Source organism: Monodon monoceros, unplaced genomic scaffold (genome assembly GCF_005190385.1).
Source record: "Monodon monoceros isolate NGI ecotype Baffin Bay Population unplaced genomic scaffold, NGI_Narwhal_1 Super_Scaffold_13, whole genome shotgun sequence".
Taxonomy (NCBI): Eukaryota; Metazoa; Chordata; class Mammalia; order Artiodactyla; family Monodontidae; genus Monodon; species Monodon monoceros.
Genome location: NW_021703769.1, coordinates 42719274 through 42737353, shown reverse-complemented (window position 1 = coordinate 42737353; position 18080 = coordinate 42719274). Strand labels below are relative to the sequence as shown.

General features: G+C 56.2%; 1 protein-coding gene across 1 annotated transcript in view; it reads right to left on the bottom strand.

The window, feature by feature from the left end:
* Nucleotides 1-6065: 6065 nt before the first annotated feature.
* The window catches only part of ACSS1 (acyl-CoA synthetase short chain family member 1), a 42729-nt gene continuing 30714 nt past the window's right edge, over nucleotides 6066-18080 (bottom strand). The window contains exons 6-14 of the mRNA XM_029219656.1: nucleotides 16226-16373; nucleotides 15024-15161; nucleotides 13046-13138; nucleotides 12042-12154; nucleotides 11708-11834; nucleotides 11015-11142; nucleotides 10835-10898; nucleotides 8563-8681; nucleotides 6066-7589 (exon numbers count right to left, since the gene is read on the bottom strand). Of these exons, the coding sequence (XP_029075489.1) occupies nucleotides 7410-7589; nucleotides 8563-8681; nucleotides 10835-10898; nucleotides 11015-11142; nucleotides 11708-11834; nucleotides 12042-12154; nucleotides 13046-13138; nucleotides 15024-15161; nucleotides 16226-16373 (1110 nt within the window). The 3' untranslated portion in view covers nucleotides 6066-7409. The remainder of the gene's footprint in view (nucleotides 7590-8562; nucleotides 8682-10834; nucleotides 10899-11014; nucleotides 11143-11707; nucleotides 11835-12041; nucleotides 12155-13045; nucleotides 13139-15023; nucleotides 15162-16225; nucleotides 16374-18080) is intronic.

Below are 18080 nucleotides of genomic sequence, written 5' to 3'. Positions count from 1 at the left end.
CGCGCGGAAGTGACGAACAGGCCCCGCCTCCCTCCTCGGCCGTGCGCGGAAGTGACTTGGGCCCCGCCCCTTCCGGCCGCCGGGGCGGGAGTTGCTGCAAGGCGCTCCCCGGCTAGTCCCAGCGAGCGGGCCGTCCCGGAGGCGGCTTCCGGCGTCTGCATCGCCGCGTCCTAGCCCGCAGTCCCAGCCTTTCACGTCCGTTCTGACCTCGAGGCGAGGCCCACCAAGAGTCCCGTGGCCGTTTCCTAACCGATGGGGTTAAGGGGAAAACGCGCCGGAAAAGGGCAGCCGGCCGTGTTCGCCATTGTGTCGGTCACAGCGACGTTCGGCGGTTTGTAAGCGTGTGGACGGAGTTGTCGCCAGGAGCAGCGGACAAGCCGAGGGCCGCGCCCGCCGACTGACGCGCGCTATCTCCTCCCGGAAGAGCCCACTCTAGCCGGTCGTCGTGAGACACTTTGGGGTTTTAATGAGGAATTTTGCCGAAGGAGACCAACGGGCTCGTGAGGGCGTCCGGCAGATGACGGAGCTGAAGTTGTATGGGATTGGGGAAGACACTGGGAGGAGGTTTTCCCGGCAGAGGAAGCCGGTTCCTGTTACTCGGCAGCGTCTCCAGAAAAGGCCACTCAGAATGAAACCCTGAGAATCGATTTTCTTGCTACTAGGCAAGGCGGTCCCCAGGCCAGTGTGCCACGGCCTTTCTGGGTGCTCGAGGGCACCGGACTCCCACCCAGCTGTCCCCAAGAAAAGCTCGGAAGACCCAGCGTGGGGGAATGAAGATTCCTCGTGTGAATCCAGGTCGGCAGGGTCCCGGATTATAGTTCAGGCCTTGGCAGCACCTTACTTCATTCCCCGCGGGATGCAGCCAGTACGGCTGCTCTGCCAGGGATGGTTTTAACAGCGCTGCATGATCGGCCCCTTCCTGCCTGTCTGGAGTGTCCCTACCCTGAATCCTGTGTTTCACACACTCAGGATGCTTGCTATTTCTAATTCTGTGCCTCCCTGCCTTGGTCCTTATTGTTCCTTCACCTGCACTTGGTCAGACCGGTTTTATCACTCAGGACCCACTTCATTTGCTGAAAATCCCTCCCCTAATTTCACAAGCAGGACATCTTCCTAGTGTCTAAGGCACTTTCACTGGAGTTATTTGTGTTCCATGCCAACTGAAAACAGCCAGGAACATGGCTGTACAAGAAAATAATAAAAGGTTAGGTTTATTCAACTTGCTGCAGCAAAGGAATGCACCAGAGGACACATGAGTCTCCTCAAAACAGGGGTGTTATGGAAGGGTCCTCGAGGGGTGTGGGGCTGTAGTTGGCCGTAGATGGTCTTGGCAAGGATGGGTCAGAATTTGTAATCAGGAGAGCCACTGGAGGGGTCAGTGGTTTTGTCTTGGAGCACGTACTCTGCATGAGCTGAGTCACGTGTGTTGCACGGCATGGTTTAGTCCTGTTTTTCTGTTTGGGTGTCATGGTCAGGCCCACTTTGCTAGCTGTGGTTTCTTTCCTTCTCAGTCCCCCCACCCACCCTCCAGCATAGCTAACACCCCGTTCCTGGCAGGGGGGTGGGACCACTCTGATTGGTTAGATCAGGTCCCTCAACCTCAGTGGTGTTGACAGTTTGGGCCAGATAATTCCTTGGAGGGAAGGGAGAGCGGGGAGCTGTCCTGTGCACTGTAGGATGTTTAGCAGCATCCCTGGCCTCCACCCACTAGATGTCAGCAGCATCCCACCTAGTCATGGTAGTCAGTAATGTCTCCAGGCCTTACCAAGTGTCCCCATGGGTTAGACCAACCAGAACCCACTCCCCTCACCCTGAGCCCGTGCCAGCGGTGCTGCTTCCCAGTCACTTGTTTTTAAGTCACCTGTGCCAGGAGGACCGTCCCAGGGGTTAGACGCCATAATCAGAGTCTTGAGGCCTTCACAGTGTCGGCACCTGGACTGAAAGGCATGACATGAGGGTGAAAATAAACACGTTTGCCAGGCAGCAGTGGCAAGTGCCCCAGCTGGTCACTGTGATTCGTGTCGCCCCAGGATGCTATCACTCTTTAAAACAGGGGTTCTCAACTTTAGCTGCACATTAGAATCACCCAGGAAGCTTTGAAATATCCTGATGCCTCAGTCCCATCCCAGAAATTCCAGTGCAATCGGTCTGGGGTGTGGCTTGGGCATAAGTAGTTTTAAAGGGTCCCCAGACACTTTTTCTTTTTTTCTTTTTTTTTTTTGGCTGCGTTGGGTCTTAGTTGCAGCACTCAGGATCTTCATTGCGGCATGTGAGATCTTTCACTGAGGTACGCGGGCTTCTCTAGTTGTGGTGCACGGACTCCAGAGCATGCAGGCTTGCTAGTTGAGGCGCATGGGCTCTCTAGTTGAGGCGCGCGGGCTTAGTTGCCCCGAGGCATGTGGGATCTTAGTTCCCTGACCAGGCATTGGACCTTCTTCCCCTGCATTAGAAGGCGGATTCTTTACTACCAGGGAAGTCCCTCCCCAGACACTTTTAAAAGCCGAAGTCGAGCGTCACTGCTTAGAGAAGAAATAAGAAGTAGAGACATATATACAGCATTTATCCCATTTGGGGGGGACAGGGGTCTGAGTCCGGTGTCCCTAAGATTGGAGACCAAGAGAATCACCCCACCACCACTTTGCTTTGGAAGCCTCAGAGACTGTCTGCAGGAAACATGAGAGAGGCAGCTCTGCGCCATGAGGGGCTGGGGGGACTCAGGCATGACCCTGAGGGCTTGGGACCGGAGGGGCTGTGACTTGTCAGGGGGAACACAGATTATGATGAGGAATGGGCTGGGTGGCTTCCCACACACAGGCGGTTTCCTATCATGACCTTGACGGGAGTTACCTGGGTGTTTGTTTATGTCAATTTGTTAAGCTGTACATTTATGTTTTGTATACCTTTCTATATATGTTTGTTATATTTCATCCCCAAAAATGTCTGAAAGCAAGCTGTTGCCTAGTTTGAAAGCTGTCTTTGTCCGGATCACTTTCTTAAATTGAAATGGAAATGCATTTAGTGTTGGGCTTGATCAGTGATCCCCGAAACTGGACCAGGGCCTTGCCAGCTGTGCAAAACACCTGGGAATTGTTGAAAGCCCAGATTCCCAGACCCCAGCCTCCCAAAGACACCACATCCTGACACCATCACCTTGAAGGATAGGATTTCAACATGTGAATAGGAGGGGAGGGGGGCAAACATTCAGGCCATTGCAGGGGTCGAGCATTCCTTTTGATCCCATGGTGCAAAGATGGGCATGGATGTCCATTTCAGTCTTGTTTCTAATGTAGACAAATTGGAATCACCTCAGGTGTCCATTAATAATGGTTAAATAAATGCTCACATTCAGTGGTTTGCCATATGCAATCAATACAAGGAATAAGATGGGGAGATACCTGCATTATATTGGGAGGGAACAAACAAGTACAAAGTAATATGTAAAGGGCCTCAGTAACTTATGGGAAATGCTTGGGTGCAGTGGATGTTGGAATTGAGAACCTTCCACATTTAAGGAACATTATGCAGGACTTTCTGTTCGTGTGATGGCAGATTAGGTAACTGGGACTCACGCTGGCAGTGAGGACAATGATGAACGAAATATTTGAAACATCTGCGTGAAGACACTGGCAAGCCCAGCATGGTGATCAGGTAACAGAAAGGACAGAGAGAGGCCCAGGAAGATGAGCCCAGGGTCGGGAGCCACTTTTTCCCCCGAGTGCATTCGCAGGTCCAGAGGAGGAAGTTGAGAGGCCAGCCAGTCCCGAGACACGTGTATAGGATTCCTCGTGAGTCCTGCCAGGTCAGCAGCGGTTGCCATGGTGTTCGTTACCCTCCTTCCCTGTTTCACACCCATCCCTCAAACTTGTTCCTGGAATCACATTCCGAAGTAAGAACAGGGAAGGCTGCATACAAGCCTTCATCTCAGGCTCTGCTTTCAGGGCAGTCGAGACCAAGGCAGGAAGAGAGACTAGAACGTGAGATGTTCCAACATATGGGATGTCTGCGTCCTCAGAAAAGAAGTGAGAATGACAAAAACTATATTTAAAGATATAATGAATGATGGAGATATTTCCAAAATTGATTCAGGTGGACATCAAGCCACAGACCCAAGAAGCCCTATGGAGCCCAGGCAGGATAAATAAAAACAAGTCAGTGAAAAATAATACTGTGGAACCAAAGACAAATGGTTTTCACGGACCAGAAAGGATCTGTTTGCTTGGTTTCACCCTTGTTACACAGCAGAAATTCCCAATGATGAAGGAAAAGCCTCTAACTCAGATTGGAGGTCACCACCTTGCCTCCTACCCCCCCAGAGTCACTGCCTCTGGGAAGGCTTTCTCTGGGCCTGCACCTGGGTGCTGCTGTCCCCGGCCCAGATACCATTACAGAGGCCAACAGTAAGATGCCTTAAAAATTATAAATAAAATTAAATGTAGATGTTCCCCTAAGCTCTCCCAGGAGGGGATCTGAGCATGGGGGTCAAAGATGGAGTCAGCTCCATCCAAACCCAGCTCTGCCACCTTCCCGCCTCCTCTACCAAGTGGGGACAAGTGTCTGCTCGGGAGGCGCCATGGGGATGAAGTGGGCTGAGGAGTGGGGCACCTGGCAGGGCCTCCTTGCCCACCGTGCTCAGCAGCAGAAGCATTTCTGTTCCGACGTTGGGTGTTGTGAGGGCTGGACGTGGGGGCAGGTCAGTCTGCGAGGGCTCGAGTTAATTTCACTCGAGTCAGGCCGAGGCAGTGGGGTGAGAATTCACACCACCTTTCCTGCGCTACAAGTTCAGCAGCTGTGGGTGAGCCGGGACAGGCATTTGCCTGAATCACCTCGAGATTTACCCTTCGATAAATGTGCGGTCACATCACGACGGTCTCTGAGTTCTGCCTGGTCCCTTCGCTGCTTCCACACCATCCGACATCCGTCTCTGCTCTGCATTCTGCATCTTGGCCACTCCGAGTTGGGTCTTTGTCAGGACATTTCAGCCTTGACAGAAGATCCGAAGCAGGAAGTGAAGCCTGGGGCCGGGATGGGCAGGGGCAGCTCAAATGTCCCTGCGCATCCCCCGGCTGGGCCCCAGGCAGGCCCTGCTCGAGGCTCACCTCCGTGTCCTGTCCTCTTTCAGTGGCCTGATGCATCACATGGCCAGGGACTGTGATGCTGGGACTGACCTTCACAAGCCCCCGGCAGCCAGGAGACAAAACCAGGGTGGCTTCACCAGAAGGCGCGGGGGGGGGGGGGGGCGGTGGGAGGCGCTGCGCAACTGGACTTGTTAAAAGCTTCTATAACCCTCTCCTGCTGCCCTGCCTCCGGCCAGACTATTCTGATAAGAGGAAAGTCCTGCTGTGACTTCCCAGGCATCCAGAGGTGCAGATCTGGGTTGTTCCCCGGTGAGCAGCCTTTGTAAATTCAGCATCCTCCACAGCCTCCCTCCCCACACCTGGGGCTCGGCATGGACACTCTCCCTGGGACAGCCCAGCTCCTGCTCTGGAGGAACATTTCTTGTCCCACCTCTCAGGGCACCAGTTCAGTGCGTTCTTCTCTAAAGCCTGCATCTCATCAACTGAAGGACACAGAAACCCTGCCCACCCCTGGGCAGGGGGTGGGTCGCAGGCAGGCTGAGCTGCTCACCTGTGGGTCTGCATGGGCGGCGCTTCCTGGGTGTGGTTTTGCATCCTCGTTCTCTGTGCTCTAGGCCAGCACCCACGGTCAGGGCTCCACATGACGAGGGGGTCTCGTGTCGTCCAGCGTAGTAGCTCCTGGCCATGTGGCACCTGAGTATTTAACTATGGCCACTGCCACCAAGGGACTAAGTATTTTATTTTATTGTTTTTTTTACTTTAACTAGCCACCTGTGATTAGTGATTGGCCAGCACAGTGGTCTAGAGACAGGTAAGTTTACCAAATAACAGTCTAAGATAGGTGAGCGCTTGTTGTGTATTTCCTCCCTGGAAGAGTGAATTTTTTAAGTGTTCTCTTTGAGTGAATAGGTCTCTTCCAGTTTTGTGCCAAGGATTATATTCAACAACAAAGAATAGTGTTATCTGATCAAAAAACATCACCACAAAAAAGAAGAGAATGAACAAAATAAAGCTTTATTTGAACAGCCCTGCAGATCATTTTGAGGCACTGGTCGCTGTCCCAGTTTATAGCTGTCATTTCATAAGTAGCGCCCTAACCATAATCTGCCAAGTCCAGCAAACTGCTACCGGTACAGGTGGTGAGAGCTGCCAATCTGTGCTACAGCCAAGACCACCCGTCCTCACCTTGTCACTGAGAGGCCAGCACAGCCACGTATGGCGGGTGTTGAGCACTCCAGGTCCCCGTGAACACCTGCACAGCTGCAGGGTACCGCCCTCCGTGGGGTGCAGGTTGAGGCAGCCCTCCCTGTCCTCCAGGACCCAGCTCAGCAGGCCACCCGCCCAGCACTCCACAAGTGGTCCCTCTTGTGCTTGGCTATCAATAGGCACTTTGCAACCTAATGGTCGACGTTGTCTTGCTAAGTCCAGAGAACCGAAGGCACATTGGAAAAGGGAGAGACCAGGCTCAGAGTAGGGAGGTAGGGCAGTTTTCAGGGACCCAGTTCCGGCTGCATTACTGAGTCGCTGGCTTCCCTGAACAGCCCTAGGCATGGAGCGCGCCAACTGGCTGCTGAGTGTCCAAGGCCGGGGGGAGGGGAATGTTTCCAGACCGCAAGCTGCAGAAACCACATGTGACCGGAGCCCTTCAGAGCTGAAAAGGGAGCCCATCCCCACAGGTGCTTTTAGCAGTTAGGTTTCATCACACACAAACCAAGAGAAGTGGAAACATACACCAAAAACAGACGCTGTGGGCTTGAGAGATTTCAAGATGGCTGTGTTCAGACGGAGGCACAAACATTTCCAATTCGGATTTCAAGTAGGCCAAATGGTACCCAAAAGTGCACCCTCCAACCCTCCACATTTCCCCAAGAGCGGAGGCAAAGAAGGAGCTTTTCATAAGTGTCAAGAAGAGTGTGTACAAGTAAACCACACATTGCACGTATGTGTTTGCACCATTTTTCTTCTAAAATATAAAAGTATAAAAATAAAATTTCCACCTTGCGTTTCTAGAAACACCTGGAGAAAACATGACTGCTTGTAGCTTCCAGTCACCTGAGCAGGCACAGGGGCTCCACCTTCCTGTGCTGTCGGGAAGACACGGGAACGGAGGTGACGGACTTTTCACCGGGAAACCAAATTCAGGGCAAGTGGGAGAAAGCTCACCCTGTGTGAGGACCTGTCATGGGTCCCCACGTAGAGGGAAGGCAGGGACTTGGGGCTTCGTGTGGAGGGTAGCGTGGGTTCCGCTGGGGCATCTAGGAACAAGCCGACTCGGGAGCTGTGTTCTAGGAGCGTAAGTTCGGGGCCTGGCTCGGGGTCTCGGCAGAGCCATCGTCACTGGGCGGCCCCCGACTTGTCTTTGTACTCCTGGTAGGCGCTCAGTATCTCCGTGATGACAGTGGGGTCCTCCATTGTGGTGATGTCCCCCAGGTCCTGAGCTCTGCCTGTGACGATCTTCCTCAGGAGCCTCCGCATGACTTTTCCAGACCGAGTTTTTGGAAGACGTTTCACTACCTGGCAGGGAAGGCGCAGCATTAGACTTCGGGTGGTGCCCAGACTCCCAGCCCATGTCCGATGGCGTTGAGATGAGGAGGGTACTGCTCAAGGGAGGACGCCCCTCCCTGGGGACCCAACAGGAATGGGTGATGTACAGCCCACCCCAGAGAAGAGCGGGGCCGTGGCCTCTGGTTTTGTCCTCCTCCATCTGGACCTAAAGCTGAAATCAGCTGTGGTCAGGGGTTTAGCTGAGCATCCACCGGGAGGCTCTCCCCTACCCAGGTGGACCTCACTGCCGACATGCGTTTCTCCTGCCCGCTACACTGGGGGGCTCCCAGGTGGCAGCAGAACCAGGCATTCTCGGGGCGCCTTGTCTCCTCCCCCAGCCGGGGCCGTAATTGGCTTTTTCTAACATAAGAAGCAAGGGGTGGTCAAGAGGAAAATGTCTTGCTTAGTGTTTGAAACTTAGCCTTTGACATTTTCCAACTACAGGCATCCAACGTCAAGGCGATATGTAAGGGATGCGTTTGGGACCTGTAACAGTGGGCTGTCTTTTGAAAGAGTCCAGTTAACTTACGGGGAGTTCTGGTGAAGCTCTGGTCACCGGACCAACAGTCTGACTTTGTATGGCACTGAGTGAAGCTGGGCCCTCCTGCCACCGAGGCCCAGCTTCCAGCCAAGGAAGGAGTGAAAAGCCAGCAGGCTTAGAAGGTGGCCCAGTTCCTCCTTGAAACTGACCCCAACATAGGCTCCCAGACAGGGTCTGGTGGTGTCTCCTCACCGTCCCGGGGACCTCTGGTCCCACTCCAGGCCTCTGTTTACAATCCACGATGCTCCACGGCCCAGCCCGGCCCCTGCACAGGCGGCTGTGTCTCCCTCCGTCCGAGGATGCAGCAGCCCACCGCCCTTGCCCACCTCCTGCCACCGTCCCCCGTCAATGGTGGGAAGCGAGGAGGAGCAGTGCTGTGGCCCCTGAGGCGCGTCCACTCACCAGGACCTGGTCGGGCACCGCATACTTGGCAATCTTGGAGGCCACCACCGACCGGAGCTCCTTCACCACCACGTCTGCATCACCCACGTCATCTTTCAACACGATGAAGGCAAATGCAGCTGGAAGGAGACCAGAGGTTCAGGTGCATCAGACCACGACCCACCTCCTGGGGCAGCATGTCTCACACAAATCGCCATAAATCCAAAGGGGCTTTAAATCATACGCCGGTGACCCTGTGGCAGCTGGTCTCTTTAGCTGCAACCCCAAAGGTGCATTTCCATTTTCATTCAAGGTGGAAGTGACTCCACTGGCTCCGCTGAGCGCCCCAGGTGGCGGGCACGTGTGGAGAGACCCTGGAGCCGTGACTCACGTCTGTTCGCACACCCATGACACAGCCGTGACGTGGGCTGTAGAAGATTCACTCTCCACCCCGTGCGACAGGTGTGGAAACACCGCCCAGGCACTAGTCTCTGGGCACGTGTCCAGCCTGTGGGCACCAGCCACGTGGCTATTTAAAGGTAAGTTAAATGTAAAATGCAGCTCCCCAGCCACGTGAGCCACGCGTAGCCGGGGCCCACCGTGTGGACAGCACAGACAAAGAATGGCTCTGTCGAGGCAGGAAGTTCTGTTGGGCTGCGCTGGTCAACCAGTATTTTAGCACAAACACCAGGTTTTGTTTTCAATACTCCAGCGAGGATCAGAATGGCTCCCACGGGTGTCCAGCACGTTTCTCCTTAACCCACCGAGGATGATCTCGCACACGGACCCAACTCCATTTCTCTCCACATGAGCAATCGCTATCCCAGCGCCACTTAGGACGGTCTGTCCTTTCCCCCTGACCCGCACTGTCCTGCCTCCAAGCCAAAGCTCTCTCCACGGTCTCCTTCTTGCCCACTGGCCCGTCCGTCCCTGCACCGAGCCCACCCCATCCTGATCTACACTCCCTGCGCACCACCTAACCCCCACTGGTCCTGTCTGTCTGCCTCTCCCCTCTCCCCCAGCCCCTCCAGCACATGAGCCCCCAGGGCAGGGACTTAGGTCGCTCTCCAGGTCTGCGTCCTAATCACACGAGACCTGGGGGCTCCCCTCCGTCAGATCGAGTGCAAACAGAGAGAGTGGGGACAAGCACACACCCACAGCTTTTGCTGTCGTTCATGTTTTACAAGTGGACAAATGCTCAGATTTGTCAGAAATCAGGAAAGCGCACATCCTCATCACACCCAATACACAAGCCCCCCAAAGCCTGGCGGGCAGCGCCCGAGTGGCTTAGGATACAAGGAAGGGCTGCTGGTGGGGGCGTGATGTGGGCCGAGGCCCCTGAGACGCACACTCGAGGGCCCGTCCTGTCTCATCCCTTCGACCCCCAACAGCCCCCCGCATCCCCGCCCCTGTTATCATGGGCGACATCCTCACGGGCACATCCTTCTGTGGCAACTGAAAACGCTTGTCTAAAACACTTAAATAAGTGTTCATTTTCCAACAGGTTGGCTTAGGGACAGTATGTAACAGAAGAAGAGCACACAGACGTGGCTGGCAGGCAGGTGACACTGGGTCATGGTGCATCCTGACAGCAGGAGGGAGAGAGCCCCGGCCACTCAGCCAGGCAGTAGACGTCAGTGTGCCCAGCACACTGTGCAGCATAAGGTCAGGGAGTGTCTGGGTCACGCCCGGCCAGGCCAGGCCAGTGTGACTGCTACATGCCTGGCATTACAACACTCAGGTGACCCGGCCCCTTCCCAGACCCACCGCTTAGGAACTGACGGACTTTGGAACAAAGTGTGTCCCCAGTAAGGACCGGTCCAATCACTGGCTCTGTGCTCCCCTGGCCCATCGCTGTGCAGGGGGAACCACAGGTCAGACTCCTCCAAAGAGTCTCAGGCCAGTCAAGGAGCCGCTGCAAGGCACGGGGCGCTGTGACGGAGCACGTGTGCGGGACGTGTGGGCAGCACAGGGCATTTGCACACGCTGTCCCTGACAGGGCCGCCAGGGCCCTGTGGACGGGGAGGAAGCTCCCCAAGCTCAGCTGGGCCAAACAGGTCACAACTGCTTGTGGGTGAGTGTCCTTAAAGGACGGCAGAACCAGGACATTTCAGAGTCCTGACTTTTTTCTAACACTTGTGCCTGTTCAGCCTCCTCACCCAAAATCTCCACTTGAGAGAGGCGTGAACCAGCAACCTGACCCACGAGAAAGCCCTGGCCCCCGCCCACCGAGTCTGCTTCTCATACAGCAGCCCTGGCCCCAGGGCCAGGAGGGTCCTCGGGGGACACGCACCTTCTCCCTTGATGTCGTGCGGGTAGCCGATGACGGCGGTCTCGGGCACTGCAGGGTGGTCAGCCTGGGCGTGACAGAGAACGCAGAGGTGAGGCAGCGACTCAGCCAGTGACGACCACCCCAGACCCCAGGCAGCGGCAGCCGGTGGCGGTGCAGGGCACGGAGGCCGGCTGGGCTCACCATGGCGTCCTCAATCTCCGCCGTCCCCAGCCGGTGGCCGCTGATGTTGATGACATCGTCCATCCGCCCCGTGATCTGGTAGTAGCCGTCCTCAGTTCGGTAAGCCCCGTCTCCTGTGAAGTAGTAGCCTGCACCACAGTGGGGATTCAGCACCAGCTCCGAACTGGGACCCAGCGGGGCTCCCATCCTTCCATGAGGGACACTCCCTGGACAGGAGGAAGCGCCGAAGCCCCCCTGCCGACGCACCACCCCCCATGGAAACACCTCTCCGGTGCTGCTAAGCTGGTGCCAGTAAAGGGCAGAGGGGCTGCCAGACAGCAGGAGGCTGCGAACGCCTGGAAGCAGAAGATACGAGGAGCCCACTCGAGCTTCCCCAAAAGTGTCGCTGACGTGCTTGCGACTGCAGAGCATCGGTTCCCAGGGGCACACGTGTACGTGAACTCCCACCAAACGACACGACACAAGCCGGGAAGACAACGACATGGAGACCGGGGGGAGGCCTGGAGCCACCACGATTGTCGCCAAGGTGGCGTCCTGCTCTTCTCCTGGGAGCCCATGGCCTGAGCCCCTGGGAGAACCCCGAGCTGGACCGCTCCTGGCTCAGAGGTAAGGAAAGGAGGGAGCGTTCACGCAACCCCCGGCCCCTCGGAAACGGTCCTGAGACCGAGTCCAGCGGCGGCAGGAAAGGCTCACCCGGGTAGGCCTCGAAGTAGGCGTCCATGAATCGCTGGTGATCTCCGAAGATGGTCCGGGCCATGCCTGGCCAGGCCTGGGACAGGCACAGAGCCCCGGACACATCTCCACCCTTCAGGACATTTCCCTACAGACCCGGGAGATGGGGAGACAGAAGGAGTGACCATCTCGCGTTCTCCGAACTGCCGGGCCTGAGACAGGATCAGGACAAGTGCCCCAGAGGGAGCTGCCCGGAGCTCTCTCCTCTGAGAGGAGACCCTGCGGTGGGTGCCGCGCGACGGGGGAGGGCAGCCGAGGCCAGGGGGTGGCGGGGCACGTGGACAGGGAGACTCACCTTCTCATCCATGAGAACAGGGACGATGCCAAACAAGGGCCTCATCGCCATGCAGGGCAGGATTTCTGCCCCCTCCTCCGAGGGCCGCGGCGAGATGCAGATGCCCCCCGTTTCTGCGGAGAGGACAGGAAGAAACACCAGTGGGCCTGGGGCTACTGACACGTGTATCCAGACCGTGTGGACACAGGGTCCACACACACAGCTGCTCTCCAGAGTGGGAGGGGGTAGACCTGCCCATCCGGGGCAAGGAAACAGCCCCCAGTGACAAAAGGACCTCTGAGGAGAAACCAGGCTTGGGTGCCGGTCCCCTCCACTGTGGAAATGAGAGCGGGCCGGGGGCCAGGTTCAGCCCCAGGAGCCACGGCCCCCATCCCGTGTTGTGGGGACGTGGGGACGTCGGAAAGGAGGGCAAAGGGAATGAACGCCCACGGGTCCTGCCCCCAGGCATTTCTCTGGCTCCGGCCTCCATCAGCCTGCATGGGAAGGGCCCCCCCAAGACTCTGCTGTAGGGAACACCTGGGGCCTTCCTGAACCATGAGGCCCACGCCACTGGGAACGTCTCACTTTCTGGCTTCTTGAAGGATGAGACCTCAGCCATGTTTATTATGTCAGTGGTGGTCTCTTGCCGCCAAAATCCTGATAAGTCAGACACCCCAGAGGAGGGGGGCAAATCAAAACACAGTGGTGCAGAAAAAACTCCTTTCCCTCTAGATCCAAATCTAGACTCAAGGTCGCTTAAACAGCAGGACCCATCACTGGGCTGTACCGGGTTCAGGAGGTGGGCCGCCAAGGAAGGGAACCTTCGCAGGGCCCTATGTCGCCCCTCCGCCCCCTCCCAGGCCCCATCTTTCAGACGAGGAAACCAAGGCTCAGGGAAGCCTTCGCACCCATGTCTCACAGCTGCAGAACGGCAGCTGCTGCCCCAAGCTTCCTCTCCCCACACGCCAGGCGCCCGTTGAGCTGACGCTCCGTGCTCCCTGCCCCTCCCCCGGGGACGTGCTCACCTGTCTGCCACCAGGTGTCCACCAGCGTGCACCGGCTGTCCCCCACCACTCTGTGCAGCCACTCCCAGGCCTCGTGGTTGATCGGCTCCCCCACTGCAGCCCCACGAGAGAGAGAGAAGATGTTAAGAGACCTCCAAAAGGCTGAAACCAAAAGGAGCTGATTTCACAACAAAAAGAGCTCTATAATTTTCCCAAAAGACACAAAAGGAGACTTGAAAAAGCAGTGAGATCATCAGGTTTATGGCTATGGAAGAACACAAATGACAATGAGATATTTTCACCATTAGAGGGTCAAAAGCCAAGAAGTTGGCAAGAGTGTGGAGGAAACAGCACCACACACACTGCTGGAGTGCGGTTTGCAGAGCAATTCGAGTGTTTCTCTTCCCATTTAGAAGTGCACACGCCCGTGGCAACTGCTTTGGATGCCTGCTGGTGACGGAACCCACTAAAGCCAGACACACTCGTCCTGTGACTGGAGGAGGTCACTCCAGGCACCCACCCCCAGAAGCAGACACGGACGAGGATGTTCCCATGGCCAAGAGCTAAAAACTGTCCGTGGAGAGGAAAATGGCGAAGTGAATCGTGGCACGTTCGTGAGGGACCACCACCGGCCAAGGCATGAATTGGCCCAGGTGCAGGAGCCGCCGTGCTATTCACCCACCTGCCAGCATGGCTCACTGATCCTGATGGAAGAAACACGTCCACACATCGAGGTGCGGGAAAGTCATTCTGGCTCACACACCATTTAACTCAGACCTTATGCTAACTGGAACAGCCTGTCTGTGGCCTGTCAAACATACACTGCACATCTGCGTTAATCATTAAAGAAAAGGGCAGGCTGTCCAGAAGTAAAGAATGTCTGAAGATAGAGATAAATGCCTCCCTGGGATGCCAATGCTGGGACTCCTTTGATGACAAGACTCCCTTCCCAGAGCCGAGGCTATACCGACTCTCTGTGCACGTGCTGATCTGCTTTTTTGAAACCTTGAAGGAACGTATCCCTGACTGGTTTGACGTTCTTTGTCCTGATAAGACATAAAACTGCTGAAAACCATGCTTCTCTGGAGCACTTCCCTTAGAGCTTATAGTCCTCAGCTTGGTTTGAATAAAATTCTCTTCTATTCTTATTATAGATTGGTTACTGATTATTTTCCCGACAATACCCTGGTCTCAGGAAACCCCCGCAGGGCTCTGCTGTTGGAGCTGGTTATGCAGCAGGGGTGCCCCCAAGCTACACAGAGCCCAGCCAGCTGGTGAGGACTCCCTGGGGGCAGTAGGGGGGTCCCTGCACGCTCGCTGCTGCCTGGTCCAACCAGAGAGTGGCTCTGGTCACAGCCCTTAGGGAGTGAGGCCCATAGGAGCCCGCCCCTGGCCTAGGGGACGCGCAGCAGAGCACTCTGAGCATCTGCTTTGTCACCTGCGTCCTGCTTCCTTAGTAACCGAATCCCCTGCAGGAGAACAGGCCTGGCGCCTTCCACCTCCCAGGACCACCTCAACTCAGGGTAACCCAGGTCACCTTTCCAAAACGTTCTCACATGACTTGGCGACATCTATCCTGATTACGAGTGGAGATAATCTTTGATCTCACAACTCCCTCCCTGCCTGGAAACACGCACCCAAGGGCAGAATGGCACTGATGACAGCGCTGGGAACAGCAAGGGGTGAGATCCTGGCCAGCCACTAGGGAAAGGGCTCGGGCCTGACCTTCCAACGGTGGTGAGTTTTCATAATGAAGACGGAGCACAGACAACATCACAATGCTGAGCCCCAGACCCTTAACGGCTGTGGGCTCCCAGCCGGGGCTTCCACGTGGGACATCTGCTTTCTACTGGCTGCAGCCGCATCATATGGACTCAGCGCAGACACAGCTCTTGTGATGAAGCCATCCAGAGACCTGCTCTGGCTCTGGCACACACACGCCGCCTGCAGCCGCTCACCTGAGCCCGGGGCCCGCAGGGAGGATCCTGCAGCCGCTCACCTGAGCCCAGGGTCCGCAGGGAGGAGCGGTCATACTTCTTCACCCAGGAATCCTCGAATTTCAGCAGCAGCCGGAAGGCCGTCGGGGATCCATAGAACTGATTGATCTTCAACCTCTGCACCATCTCCCAGTACCGACCTACGAGAGGCCCCGGGTCACGTCACCTCCATGAGCCTTACTTAGAGGCGGCCCACGTTACCGGGCGCCGGACGTGTGCGGACACCCACGGTGTCCACGAAACGCACTCTGCATCCACCTCTGGGACGGGAGGGGCTCCCCATGGGGCCGCCTCCTGCACTCCCCGCATCAGAGGCTGGAGCCTCCGCCTGGCCCTGGGTGCCGACCCACACGCTGACAGTCCATGTCCTGACCCACGGGACACAGCGAGGAATCGGGTCAAAGGGATATTACCGTGAAGTAGCACCAATGCAGAACCGCATTCAGGCACACTTAAATGGTCTCTAGTGGCGACCCATGCTTCCCCCGGAGCAGCAGCAGCGCCCAGGACGCACGCGCCCCGTCAACCCCCCAACTCGCCGCCACCACTCTGCACACAGGAGGTTGAGGCCACCTGAGACTCGGCTCTCATCCCTAGCCGGGCCCCCTGCACGCCTTCCAGGAGCACATCTGGCCCCTGCGGGAGGCTGGAGAGGACCTGGAAGCGGGGGACCAAAGTTCCAGGCACCAAACCGTCAGCGCTGTGGACCGCCTGGGCAAGAGCCTGGGCAAGAGCCTCGCAGAGCCGCCAACCTTCAGTCACGTTTGAACAAACACTTGAAGACGCTGTGCCACAAGGGAGGAAGATGCCAGGGGAGCAAGACGTGGGTCCTCAAAGGGATCCCTCTCCATGGTGGCGGCTCCAGGCCACACACCACAAGCTCGGCCCAAGTGGCCTGAAGGCACGGGCAGCAGGGCGCCCGGGGAGGCTGGCCACTGGCCTCGGCCTCGAGGAAGGGCAGGATCCGGGCAGGTGGCCGCAGAGGTTAGGGGGACACTAGCGTGGGTGGTCTCCCGAAGGCTCCAGCGACTGGAGCCCCTCCCATTGCGTTGCGTGTGTGATTCCACTGCAGACCTGGCCCGGCCCCTGCCGCCCGGCAGCTTTGTCACAAGAACCCACGAGCCCAACCCGAGCAAAGCCTCCACCCCGCAGCCCGCACCCCCCAACCTCTCCTCCTTCCTCCTGCCCCTGCTGCAGTCCGCACCAGCGTCGGGGTAAACCGGGGTGCTCTCAAAAAGGACGCTGGTCGCTCCATTGCAGAGAGGCCCGTACACCACATAGCTGTGTCCCGTAATCCAGCCGATGTCAGCCACGCAGCCAAAGACGTCACCTGGCCGGTAGTCAAACACAAACTGCAGAAACAGGAGGAGGGGCTGTCAGGAGGCTGTCACCCGTTCCCACACATCACAGAGCGTGTTCTGTCACCGAGGCACAGCTGCTCCCATGGCCCCCGAGAGCAGGAGTGAGGGCAGAGCAGCCACAGCAGTGATGAGAGGGGAATCACTGGGGACAGCAGCACCAGGCCCGCAGATGACAGCAAAAGAAGCCGGACTTTAGAGGGGACACTCTGAGCCCCAGCACAAAGCCCATCCATACGCTGGAGGTCGCCTAGTACTAGTCCTGAGGCGGGCGGGGATGGGGGTTTTGGGGGAGCGGGCGGATGTCAGGGCCTGAAGGAGCTGGCCACACGTGTACCCACAGTCCTATGTCTAAAATAAGGGCACCTTTCTGCATTAAGTTACACCATAGTTTTTTTTGTTTTTTTACACCATCGTTTTTTAAATCCTTTTAAAACTGCAAAAAACAAAAGCCAAAGAGGCCAAGAAACGCACCAAGCGTCATCAGCTTCTACGAGCCTGAGAGACGCGGGCGCCCCTCACTCTTGCCAAAAAGCCAAACCTGGACCTGACGCTGTCTGCGGGTCCGCTTGCCCTTTTGCAGGAGATGCTGAGGACAGAGAGACACACAGCCGGGCGCTATAACCGACAACACTCAAGGAAATGAAGGGATGGAGGAAAACCCATTGGTTAAACTTGGCTTAAAAGGCTTACCCAAAACAGTCAGTGGGCAAGAGTAAGCTACAGTACCTAGGGATGCACATTTGGGTGACAAAACTAGAAAGGGCAGGGACACTACGGGCCATGAAGGGGCTTCTGTGTGAGGCTGGCGATGTTCCAGTTTTTGACTGAAGTGAGTTTGTCCAACAATAATTCATTAAGCCACACATTTGATTTCGGTGGTTTTCTATATCTGTGTCCTATTTTGCAATAAAGATGTTTTTTTAACCTTTGGGCGAGTGGCCCAGTCTCTTGCTGCCACAGACACACACTGAGGTCCCCCAGGAGTTTCCAGACAGCACAGTGGTCTCGAGTCTGCCAGGGTCCTGTGGAGCCGTGACCCAAGGCAGAGGGGTCTTTCAAGGAAACCACTCCCACTGCACTGGTGAAGCAGGACTCCCACACCCCAAGGCCCACAGCATTCCAGAACTGAGAGGATTTTTAATACGAGGACCCACAGTGCCACATCTTTCAAGGGGCTGGCGACCTCTCTACCTGCTGCTCTTGGAAGAAGAACAGGTGCCCGGGACCAGCCACTCTCCAAAGGGCACCCTGACCCCACTGCTCACCCTGAAACCTGCCCACGTCCCCACCATCCCTGCAGAGTCAACTGTCCTTTTCCCTGAAGAAACCAACAGTCCTAATACCTTCAGCGGGTACGCGGACGGACACACACACACACACACACACACACACACACACAGACGTACACTCATAGACACACGCTTATGTACAGAAGGCTGAAAGTTTCTATTCCTAATGCTTTAAAATGCCCTCACTGTATTGAAGAGAAATTCAAAAGATGGTCCCGTCCTTACATCCCCACTTCTTTTGCTCATGTAGACAGTGTCCTGGTAATGCTTGAAAACAAAAAATGAAGACTCTTTCACCACATTTACAGCTCCCCTAATGCTAATTTTGTTATAAATTGATGGAAACACGTTGACCCATTCTGTGACCTTCTTGGTGTTCGGTCTCAGTAGCTACATTTTCCAAAGTGTT